The sequence below is a fragment of the Gopherus evgoodei genome, chromosome 15, assembly GCF_007399415.2.
Source record: "Gopherus evgoodei ecotype Sinaloan lineage chromosome 15, rGopEvg1_v1.p, whole genome shotgun sequence".
Classification (NCBI taxonomy): domain Eukaryota; kingdom Metazoa; phylum Chordata; order Testudines; family Testudinidae; genus Gopherus; species Gopherus evgoodei.
This window is the reverse complement of record NC_044336.1, coordinates 23,314,554-23,327,398: the sequence shown is the minus strand read 5'-3', so window position 1 is coordinate 23,327,398 and position 12,845 is coordinate 23,314,554. Positions and strand designations below refer to the sequence as shown.

Below are 12,845 nucleotides of genomic sequence, written 5' to 3'. Positions count from 1 at the left end.
TTGTATCATATGACTGGTGAATAACTAATGTAATGCTGATTTTTAAAAAAAAAGGATCCATAAGCATTCCTGGCAATTACAGGCCTGCCAGCCTAACTTCAGTACCAGGCAAACTAGTTGAAATTACAGTAAAGAACAGAATTATCAAATGCATAGATGAATGTATGATGGGGAAGAGTCACTGTTTTTGTAAAAGGAAATCATGCTTCACCAATCTATTAGAATTCTTTGAGGAGGTGAAACATATGGACAAGGGTGATTAAATAGATACGGTATACTTGGACTTCTAGAAAGTCTTTGACAAGGTCTCACACCAAAGGCTCTTGAACAAAGTAAGCAGTCATACTTTGGGATAAGATGGAAGCTCCTCTCATGGATCAGGAAACAAAGGGCAGGAATAAACGTTCAGTTTTCAGAGTGGAGAGAGGTAAATAGCAGGGTCCCTCAAGGACCTGTGCTGTTTAACATACTCAAGTAATCTGGAAAAAAAGGGGTAAACAGAGGGGAGACAGTTTGCAGATGATACAAATTTTACTCAAGATAATTAAGTCCAAAGCTGACTGCTAGGATAATACAAAATTACTCAAGACAGCAGTCAGCTTTGGACTTAACTAAGAGTTATGAAGGAATCTCTCAAAACTGGGTGATTGTGCAACAAAACGACAGATGCAAAGTAATGGACACTGGAAAACAATGACAAATATTCACATAAAATGAGAGGTTCTACATTAACTGTTACTACTCATGAAAGATCTTGGCGTCACTGTGGGTAGTATTCTGAAAATATCAGCTCAACGTGCAGTGGCAGTCGAACCAGTTGGAAAGGGACAGAAGTCAGAAAATATCAATGTTACTACGTAAATCCAAGGTAAGACCACATCTTGAATAGTATGTCCATTCTGGTTGTCTCATGTCCAAAAAGATTAAAATTGGAAAAAGTACAAAGAAGGGCAACAAAAATGACTGGGGAATTGAACAGCTTCCGTATGAGGAGAGATTAAAGATAGACTGTTCAGCTTCAAAAGGAGACAGTGGGGGAGGGGGAGAGAAGGGAATGATAGAGCTCTATAAAATATCATGAACAAGTGTTATTTACACAATACAAGAATCAGGCGTCACCCAATGAAATTACAGGCAGCAGGTTTTAAACAAACATAAGGAAGTACTTCTTCACACAACCCAGTCAACCTATAGAACTTGTTGCCACTGGATGTTGTGAAGGCCAAAAGTATAACTGCATTAAAAAAAGAATTGGGTAAGGTCCTGGAGTATAGGTCCATCAATGGCTATTAGCCAAGACTATCAGGGATGTTCCTAAACCTCTGACTGCCAGAGGCTGGGACTGGACAACAGTGGATGAATCATTCAATAAATTGCCCTGTTCCGTTCATCCCCTATGAAGCATCTGCTACTGGCCACTGCCGAAAGACTGAATATTGGGCTAGATGGACAATTGGTCTGACCCAGTATGGCCATTCTTATGGTTCTTAGGGATTTTAGACCTGATTCTGACAGATTCTCTGAAGTTTTCAGACTTTAGCATTTAAGTATTGTAACATGTTATGCTCATCTTACTGTACAGACTTTTGGCTTAGTGGCGTTTGGCCTATTTACCCATATCTGCATACGGCCATTGTCTGGGGAATTTGTCTTCATGTAAGGCCACTGAAAACACTGGAGAAGGAAAGAAGACTGGAGGCACTTACGTTTGCAAATACTTCTGTGCATTAGTGAATGCTTGTTGATGTGGGACTAGGCACACTGTAAAAGTTATGGTGAAAAGATACAAAAGCACTTCAAATCAGCCTAAACTCTGGGGCAAGGTACCTGGATGTAAGCTATTCAGCACAATGACAAACTGAGAATACAGATTCTAAAGTGTAGTTTGCTTCTTCCCACATATCAGCATTTCAGATCATAGTGCTCTGTTATAGCTCTAACAAGCAGAGTACTTAAAATATGCAATAAAAATGAAGTTTAGACTGAACTGTGTCATTTACTAGTTCTTGATCATATTAGTCTTTATACATTTCTGGCAGAAGGTATTAATGCTGACCATTCCCAGCTTTTCTGTATTTCCTGACCTAAAGCATACCCTACAGTCAAAAACCCATGCAAAACTTTATATTTAAGGCAGGAAAGGCTTTATTACCAAGTATCCTAGCTTCTAAATGATTCCAACAAGAAATTTATGGAATATCTATCCAATGAAAGACCTGAGAAATCAAAGTCAGCTATATTATCACAGTCTTCATCATAGTTTTAAGGAAGAGGTGAAAAGGAACAGCTTTAAAAAACTACTACTACAAGTCTAATGTAATTCCGATGAATGTTACACTGAAGTCTGGACTTGGAATTTTGATGGTGGAGTGTGTTTTCTAGATAGACTTTTTGCAACATACAAGCACTAGAGGTCAAGTTTAGTCACCTTACAGGTTATTTGGACTTAGGTTTGCTATAAAATTATAACTGAGTCAACTCAAAGCTACAGTGGAAGAGATTAAAGCCTCAATTTCAGCAGAAATTGGCAATAATGTGCTCAGCAGCACCTTTCAGCCACACATCAAGAAGTCTGACAGGACCTGGATTTTTCTTCTCCTGTTGTAAACCACAATTTTAAAAACACAAAAGGTATTCAAATAAAAATATGTCTTTTTGCACATCACTGTAGCATAAGCTGCTTGAGGTTGTCGTGAAGAATGGTATCCTTGACGTCACGGAAAACCAGCCGGATGTTTTCTGTGTTAATAGCAGTGGTGAAGTGGTGGTATAGGGGCTTCTGCTGTTGGTCCCGGCGTTTGGTACGAAAACAATCCACCAGGAATTTTTGGACGTCTGTTAAGCAGTGGGGATCCCCTTCGAACTCTGGGAAATAGTTTTTGATGCTCACTTTTTGTACTTTTTCCTCAAGCAAGTCTGTCTTATTTAGAAATAGAATGATGGAGACGTTGCTGAAAACCCGGTTGTTGACTATTGTTTCAAAAATGTTCAGTGATTCTGTAAGGCGATTTGTTAGCCGATCCTCCATGAGCACCTGGTCGAATTCACTTGAGGAGACCAGGAAAAGTATCGATGTGACACTGTCGAAGCACTCAAACCAACGTTTCCTTTCTGATCTTTGGCCACCTACATCAACCATCTTGAAGGGAACATTTTTTATTTCGAAGTCGTACTCATGAATCCCTTTTGTGGGTCTTCGTGCCAGCAGAATATCTTGCTGTGATGGAAGATAATCCTAAAAAATAAAGCAAAGTTTGCCAGTTAGGGAACAATGAGCATAGTGGCTTTAGCAGACTTCTGACCTAGAAAAGCTGGAAGGAAAGTTATTTTTGAACAGAGTTTTCATGCACTATTCCATTTTTAAAAGATTTCAGTCGCTAAAGCTGAGATTAACACACCCAACCCTAAAATGAGAATCCCTCTAGAGCAGTTTCTCTCAACGACCGGTCCATGGACTGGCATCAGTCCCTGAGATCTCCCTAATACAGTTTGAGGTGGCAGCAATCTGGTCCTTGGTATCAAAAAGGTTGAGAAGCACTGCTTTAGACAACTGAAACTTTCCCTCTGCTACATATCAAGTGACCTTAGTAAACAATATTGGAAGGAGCATTACCCATTTCTCATGCCACCAGCTTCTTTTATTCCCTCACTACAGATTCTTGTAAAAAGTCTCCTTCCCCCATCTGTTATACAATATGCATTTGTTGGCTGCCAACTTTACCCCCAATGGCTGCATTAGAATGATTCTACCAATTCTAACAGTAAGCACTCATTCACTAGCTTTCCGCTCTTTGGCATATTGCTCAGTTGATCATGATTCATAATTAAAGAACAGAACCACTGTCTGACAAGGTATTGAGACTACCTAAGTTTTTATTGAACCCACAGATGCCATCACAAAGAAGCCAAACACAAGGAACTTCTTGATGCCTGCACAGCAACCTGTTGCCTCGCTCCCTCATGGGTAACAGGCAGCATGAGAAAGCTTCTTGGCGTTCCGTTATGAGTAGTGACATCCAATGGAATGAAAATACTCAGTGCAGGAAAGAGTTGTGTTTCCAAAGTGCAGGAATTTAAACAGATGAATCCAAGAGGCCAAAGTTGTGGGACCTGATCTCTAAGGAAAGCTAATGCATTTTTGTCTTCTCCATTTTCACAGGAGTCATTTTGCTGATTTGTGCATTTACCTCTGAGCAGTCAGTTTGCTAAATTTTAAGTTCACAGCTTTGTTCTCCAGTATAAATACATCCTTTGTTATACTTCACTGTTCAGACATGTCATGCTTTGGTATTCACGGCAGTTTTGGGAAACAAGCTAGGTTTGAAACCTTGAGAAGTTTAAAAGCAAGTCTCTCTTCACTTAATCTATTCAAAGATCTTTTCCTAATAATCCTAGTCAATGAAGGGCTCACGGCTCAACATGAGACTCATAGATCAGAAGGGACCAATCTGATCATCTAGTCTGACCTCCTGCACAAGGCAGGCCACAGAACCCCACCCATCCAATTTTATAACAACCCCTGTCCCAGGACCGAGTTATTGAAATCCTTTGAAAAAACTTGTGAAGCAATGTCAAGAGACCTCTGATTCAACCAACTTCTACTGAGGATAGAAAGAAACCCCTGGATAAACAGTTAAATAAACAAAACTAGAATTTAACAGTAGTACAGTTTAGTTTTTGAAATGCCCAGACATGCCTGTTTTGCTTTAAATTACGGCTATACAAAACCTGAATGTTTAAATCTTTTCAATAAGGAATTGTTACAAAATTTCAGACAAACTATTTAAAAACAATTAACAAGAAGATATATCATTGCAAGCTTTTACAGATAAAATAGAATCCCATAATACCCTAATAGACATTTGTTAATGAATATTTAAAAGGGTTTAAGCTCAACTTAAAACAAAAGCATTGACAAAAAGTTACAAATTAGCCTAAAAATGGGTTTGAGGATTTTAAGGAGCACTTTGTTCTAACGCATGAAAATCAGAAAGTGAAACTAATGAGGGAAGAGCAACCTTTTTGTCTAAACTCCTGATTCTTTTATTCAAGCTGGCCACAACTGAGATGTCTGGGTGATTCTGATAAAAACCAGTTACCAAGAAACTTTCTGATCCACCACAAGGCTCCCCTCTTTGCTCTCATCTTTAGGTACTGACGTACATCCATGACGGTGCAACCTAGTTTCTCAGAAGGAAAGCTGAAGCCTTTAGAACTCCACCTACTGTCTTAAAAGTGACCCATGGAAGAAAAAGCTGGGCTTTTGCCCTTTTTTGCCTCTCTCATATGGATAAAAGCAGCCTGAACAGTTAATAAGTTTTCCTGCTTGCTTTACAACATTAAATTCAGGTCTTGTCTGCCAGGAAAAGACTAACATGGGAAAATCTGAGAAATTATAACATCACAGAGACTGAAACTAAGAAACTGAGTAAGGATTTTTAGTTAGATTTTAAACACACACTTAACTGCAGTGCCTAATGAACATTCGGGAGAGCGGCTGTCATTGCTGCAGAGTGACCACCACCACCACCCTTTCTCTGAAGGAGCAAAAGATCAAACACATTCCTGAGATCAACTCCCTCTCAAAGAGGTCCTCCATCAAAGCCAGGGAAGACCAGACATTCCTGATATTTCTAAGGTAAAAGACAAGCAGACTTTTTAAACACATTTCAAATACACAAAACAGGGCACAAAGCATATTTCTACAATTCCTTTCCAGCAGATAAAATGCAAGACCTTGACCTCCTATTAGAGCTCCCAAGATACATATGCCTGCAAGAGCACCACCAGTGACCAGGACACCTGGGTTAAGCTCACAACTGGGCATTAACATTCGGCTTAAAATTTCAATCATAAAGTGTTTCACTTCCCCTCTTAAAGGCTGTTTAGCATTACTGGCTCATAAAAGCCACCACATTTTACTTCACAATTGGCTACATTTAATGAACTGTACAGTCTGTAAAGGGCAATGTGAATGTCAAGTAGTCTGTGCACAGTTGAAAGCACCACCGACTGAGAAGAGCCCCATCAATTCCCATCTCCTCATAGGTTTCCCAATGCCTGAGCATGAATTTCACCTCCTTCCAATTCCTTTCTCCATCCCCACACTCTGATCCACTCTTCCTTGTCATACATGCAACCCGAGGGCACCAATTCCTTCCTTTCTATTTCACTTTTAGACTTGTGAGGCCCTCTTGCTCCTGTACAATTTCTTAAGTAATCCCCCCCTTTCAATCCTCACTGCCAATATTCTGGATCACGCCATTGTTCTTTCAGCCAGTACAAACGACACTCCATCACTGGCCTCCCTGAAACATCTCATGTCATCTCCTCAGCCTGCATCTCACCTCCTGTCACTCTCAACCTAGTCCTTAGGACTCCACCCTCTTTCTCAGCTTTGTCATTTCCTTTTCTCCTGCTCTCCCACACTTAGACAAAACAAGCAAGATCGGAATGGGTAGTATCATTCCAAGGAGCCAAGCATCTTCAGTTCCTTCAAATGCCTCCTCAAAACCCACTACTTTGGCCATATTTTCCACTCTCTACCTCCACTCCTGAACTGTCTGCTCTCCCAACCTACTTAGAAATATCAGAATGTGTCACTTGCTAGTGTGACTCACTGTGTCTGCCTAATCTGGATTGGAATCTGTTCAAGGCAGGGATCATATCTCTGAGGATATGTCCACGCTGAGGTAGGGATTCCCCTGCTCGTGCACACATGCTCGCGACAGATCAATGAGAGCTAGAATGACTACAAACAGCAGTATAGCTGGGGTAACACAGGAAGCAGAGACACGACTGAGCTGTGCTGAATATGTACCTGCCAGCTTGGCTGTGCCTCTGCTGTTGTTACCTGTGCTACCTGGCTACGCTGCTATTTATACTTGCATTAGTTCTCATCAAGCTGCTACATGTGCGTGTACATGAGCAGGGGAATCATACCTCTATATTGTAGTGCTGACCATAGCCATAATCTAACATGCTATGCAAAGCCAAGGTCCTATATAAAATGTTTACAATTAATATTCTACTTGACCAATAGTGAGAATGATAGGTAATTTTCTCTATTTTTCCAATTCAGCTTTGAAATAAACAGGCCTGGTTATAATAATGTATGTAAACAAGACCAGATTTCCTTATGCTTGACCAGATCAACAGAAATCTGAACGAGCAGGTTTTAGACATGCTGATCTCTCTAGCTTCCTTATGCTAAAGGAGAAAAGGCCATAGTCACGTCTGCCCATTAACAATGTAACTTCAAATCATCGGTTTGCATGAGACAGGAGTAGTGAGTGCTTCTACCCATAAACTACTACAGTGCCAACGTACAAAAACAATCTTTAACTGCCAGCAAAGAGCTGTGCTCCAATACAAATGGGAAATAAACCAAAAGCTATATTTACTCAAAATTACCTAGCATTTGCCTGAATATATCTAGTCATTTCTGTCAACAGATAATGATTTTGAAGAAAACTACACCTCTTAACATTTGTGATTTACAATTAAACACTATTATCCAACTTTAAAAGTCACCATTCTGATGAGTGACTAAAATCATTTTAGTTCAAGATGCAATTGCTAAAGAAACGAAGTCATTTATTGTATTTATAGCTAGAGACTCTAAGGCACAGTTAACTGGAATGTCTTATATTGCTATCATTCCTTTTTATAGTTCTGATTAAGAACTTTAAGGTGGCTGAAAAACAGAAGCAGCCCTCAAAGCGATTGTTTTAGATGTAATGTGTGGACCGGCATAACAATGGGTGTGAAAAATCTGAACAGAAAGTTAAAAAAGCCACCTGGCTGGCTACTAGAGACAAACAATTAGTACTCCTTTTATTGCTTCAGACAGATGCCATAAGGCAAAAGGCAAACAAGCAGCACTGATGTTGGAACTTCTAAATGAGACTCGATAAGTGATGTGAGATCTAACCTGATAATCAAGTTCGGAAAGGTTTTGTTTTGGTTCCCATATCGTTTAAGTTTAGATGATAGCTTAGACTCTCCTCACTCAAAATCATTGCAAAAAAAAAAAAAAAGAAAAGAAAAGAATTAGGTGCACGCTGTTCTGATCACTCCATCTGAAAAAAGTATATTTGAATTGTAAAAGATACAAAGAAAGGCAACAAAAATGACTGAGGTATGGAACAGTTTCTGTATGAGGAGAAATTAAAAAGACTGGGACTGGTTCAGTTTCAGAGAGAAACGACTAAAGAAGGGGAAATAATAGGTCTATAAAATCATGAACAGCGTGGAGGAAGTGAACAGGGAAGTGTTATTTACTCAATCACATAACACAAGAATCTGGAGTCACCCAATGAAATTAATAAGCAGCAAGCTTAAAACACAAACAAAAGGAAGTACTTCTTCACACAATACAAAGTCAACTGGTGGAACTTGTTGCCAGGCGACATTGTGAAGGCCAAAACTATCACAGGGTTCAAAAAAGAATTAAGTTCATGGAGGATAGGACCATCAGTGGCCATTAGTCAAAATGGTCAGGGATGTAACCCCATGCTCTGGGTGTCCCTAGCCTCTTGACTGTCAGGAGTTGGGAGTAGACAACAGGGAATGGATCACTCAGTGATTGCCTGTTCTGTTCATTCCTTCTGAAGCACCTGACACTGGCCACTACTGGAAGACAGGATACTGGACTAGATGAACCAATGGTCTGACCCAGTATGGCCGTTCTTAGGTATTGGGTGGTATTAGGCTTCAAAGCATTTGTTGAGAACATAGGTGCTGACTTTGTTTTTCCCCTATTGGTGCTGCACCAAGGCCTGCCCTGGCTCCACCACTCCCCCCAATGCCCTGCCCTCGCTCTGCCTCTTCCAGCCCCCAATCCACCCCCCTCAGAGTTCTGAGCCTGCCTGTGACGCTCCACCCTCCCCCTAGTCTCTCCCCAAGATGCCAAACAGCTGATCAGCGGTGCTGCCGAACAGCAGTGGCTGGTGCGTGCTGAGCACCCTCCCCCACGTCCCCCCAGGTGTGTGCGCGCTCCAGCGCCAGAGCACCTCCAGAGTTGACACCTATGGCTGGGAATATAACAGATGCAGTGTCTTCGCAGTTAGGTTTGACGTTAGCTTCCCACTGTCAGGTCAATTTTCATGCATAAATTCTGCAAAACAAGACCGCTGGATATGAACATACAAACTGACTATAAACACAAGCTGATGAGGCAAAAATTACAATCAAAATGGCTGTCATTAGGAAGCAATACAAACCCATGGAAAATGGAATGCTGAAACATTTTCCAGAGCAGATACAGAGATTCTATCCCATATTAAATTTACATTAAATGGGTTATATGCCAGGCACATTACAAAATATAACAGTGAACTGTACAGTCACAATTTCTTGTTCTAGAGGTTTCTTACATATAAGCACAAAGTTTTCTAGCAAGAGGCATCTTTGAGTATCAATAATTAGATCTGTACTGCCCCAGAGCCATCTTGATAAATGGACGTACAGTGTTACCAGCAAATTCAGGATACCAAAATACACAATCTGGATAACCACTTTGTAAAGAGCAATTTTTTCTTCTTCTTTAATGTATATTTATGGTCATAAGAATAACTAAAAATAAAACCACCCTATTTAACAGACCTGCTCCAGGTGTGCATGGTAATAAGCTTACCACTTCTCAATCTGTTAGTGTCAGAAGAAGCAGAGCTGGATTTAAACATGGCTTATACATCATCCGAGTAGTTAGCTACTTTCTAACGTCAGAATCTTTACTGAAAGTGATATGTGAACCCAGTAAATCCAGCTTGACTTTTAGATCCCTGTGGGAGCTTGTTAGAAAAAGCCACATTTTTTATTTGTAAAAAGAACATATATGATTTTCAAAATTAAATAGCACTGTTTCCATATTTGTTGTATTTTCGCAGACATTTTCAGAATACAGCAGCACCATGTGCTTTCTATAGAAAAATTACTAACTTCATATATTCTGTAGAGTTCAGTGGTGATTGCTTGACTCTGCGATTTATATTCACAGACTTCTCCTGGCCACTATCATACTGTTTTCTGAGCGTTTTACCAGACAGGACAATCACCATATTCTACGCCATACCTAGGGCCCTACCAAATTCACAGCCATGAAAAACTTGTCACGGATCATGACATCTGGTCTTGTGTGTGCTGTTACCCTATACTATACAGGTTTCATGGAGGAGACCACTGTTTCTCAAATTGGGGGTCCTGGCCAAAAAAGGAGTTGTGTGTGTGTGGGGCAAGGTTATTTTAGGGGTGCCACAGTATTGTCACCCTTACTTCTGCGCTGCTGCTGGCAGGGTACTGCCTTCAGAGCTGGATGCCTGGTCAACAGCTGCTGCTCTTTGGCCGCCCAACTCTGAAGGCAGCACCTTGCCAGCAGCAGCACAGAAGTAAGGGTGGCAATACCACACCATGGCACCCTTACTTCCGTGCTGCTGCCTTCAGAGCTGGGTGGCCACTGAGTGGCCGCTGCTGACTGAAGGCCCAGGTCTCCAGACAGCAGCTCTGCCTTCGGAGCTGGGCTTCCAGCCAGCATCTGCCGCTCTCCAGCTGCCCAGCTCTGATGGCAGTGACGCCATCAGCACAGAAGGGTAGCAGTACTGTAACCTCTCCTACAGTAGCACTGCCTGTTTCCCCACCCTCCAAACTCCTTTTTGGATCAGGACCGCTATAATTACAACACCATGACATTTTGGGTTTAAACAGCTGAAATCATTAAATTTAGGATTTTTTAAATCCTATGATCATGAAGTTGGCCAAAACAGACGGGTGAATTTGCCAGGACCCTATCCATACCCCCTGCCACTCATGTTTGGATGTTTTACCAGTCAACCTGTAGGTTATGTAAATTACTAGAACAAGATGAAAGCACTACTCTCCAGTTACCACATGCAAGTTACATATTTAAACTGAATCAACAAAATCCCTAATGATATTCAAGACTAACCTGATTTAAACTTCCCAACTAAATTAAACTTACCGATTCTCCAAGTTTATCCAAGTTGTCCAGGAAATATTTTACAGATTCCCCCTAAAAAACAAAATAAACTGATCAGCGTTTTTCACAGATGGCATACTTGGTCACAGCAGTTTACATTTTGAAGTCCAGTTACTGAAACCAAACATACTTGGTATAAAAGCTTTAGTCACCGACTTTTATAAATTCTGTATGCAACTATGTAGAGAAGTTTAGTGAGCTTGATACTCATGGAAATTAATATTCAACCATTTAAAAAAGCAGGGATAGTCTAACTTAAAATAGTTCTTTTAATGATTACAAAATTTAGGATTGTCACATTTTTATTAGTGCTGTTCATTTGGGTAATCACTGTACAAAACCTCAGACTCAACTTCAGCATAAAATATTGCATTTAATATTTTTTGCTATTCCTGAGTAGTCTGTATATAGGTGACTGGGTACATAAAGGTCAACTGAGATAGATTCATTTAAACTGCATAATGAAGTCAGCTCCCATTTCTACAGGCCCTGCTAGCTGCTGAGCAGAGCACATAGCAGTACCTATTGGATTTCTGGGAACTGGGCAGGCGGAAGCCTGCCCACTGCTAACAGATCCCCATCCCACAGCCTAAGGGGAGGATCTACAGGATTTCAAAAACCCAACCAATTCCGGAGGACAACTAATAAAAGAACAGGAGTGCGGTTAGAGGGTCATAAGAAGGGAGTCTGAGGGGGACATCGAGCAGAGAACCCCAGACAGCGCCCACTGCTCCTTGAAGACGTCAAGGGAGCCAGTGGATGCCGCCCAGAGGAACTCTGCCTGGATACATGAACGGACTAAGGCCCGGAAACAAGCCCCACAGTCACAGGAGTCTCCATTGACCAACCTCCTCTTCCTGGTAGACGGAAAGGTAAAACCATAATAAATGGATGAATATAAAACATTGGAATAAGCCTTCTTGTCAAAGACCACCCTGGATAAGCACAACTTGTTTAGGAAGTTATGAATAGTGCTCCAAGCTGCAATTCTGTATAATATTTCTTCTAGTGAACAGACTTTCAAGTTCAATACAATACCAACCCTTACATGTGGCAATTGCAATTCTGAACACCCTCAGATGCAAAAACTAAAATTTATAGAAGCTTGAATTATTCTATTTTTGGTTGATGTTAAATGACAAATTTAGAGCACAATAACTGAAAGGCCTTGTTGAGATATTCAGTGTCATAACAAGAGGGCAAAGTTGTAAGTTACACTTCAATTCTTAACTACAAAGCAATCCAAATATGGCTTACTTGGTCATCAATTCAATTAGAGAGCAGTCTATACTACTCTGCCAGTGAAGGGAAGCGCAGGAAGTCAATTAGATTTTGCAATACATACAATTAATCTGTGCATCAAGGGACTTTAAATTACATAAAATATTCAAGATTAGGAGGTACTACATTTAGTCATAAACAGAACTAAGACCAGAGTTATATCTCTGATAAGGTCCTTCATTTAAGAATGAATATTTAAAAAATGATCAAGGAGGTCAGTCCTTTCCAGAGGAGACAGCATTAAAATGTGAAGTCTGAGCAGGCATTAGGACATTAAAGTAACCAAGACACCAGAAACTTCTGGCCAGTTCAACAAGCTCAGAAGTTAAAACTCTTTGCCAGCTTTTTCATTTGTAGGGCTAGAGGTCACCTGGTGCAAGTATACACCATACTCACAGTAAAACTGCAGTTTTAAAACCCAAGCCTTTAATTAGACAAGGCTGAGACTTCAGTGAGAGTCATCTTGTGCCTGATGTACTTAAAGGGACAGACATTAAGGCAAGAACCACTATCATATATTATATCTCGTTTAATGTCACATTTTTCATAAACTGACAAACTACAGTAT

At 40.5% G+C, this 12,845-nt stretch overlaps 1 protein-coding gene across 1 annotated transcript in view; it reads right to left on the bottom strand.

Annotated features, from left to right (window-relative positions):
* Nucleotides 1–1,309: 1,309 nt before the first annotated feature.
* GNA13 (G protein subunit alpha 13) overlaps nucleotides 1,310–12,845 on the bottom strand; it is a 42,262-nt gene continuing 30,726 nt past the window's right edge. The window contains exons 3-4 of the mRNA XM_030534373.1: nucleotides 10,979–11,029; nucleotides 1,310–3,235 (exon numbers count right to left, since the gene is read on the bottom strand). Coding sequence (XP_030390233.1) covers nucleotides 2,663–3,235; nucleotides 10,979–11,029 — 624 coding nt within the window. The 3' untranslated portion in view covers nucleotides 1,310–2,662. The remainder of the gene's footprint in view (nucleotides 3,236–10,978; nucleotides 11,030–12,845) is intronic.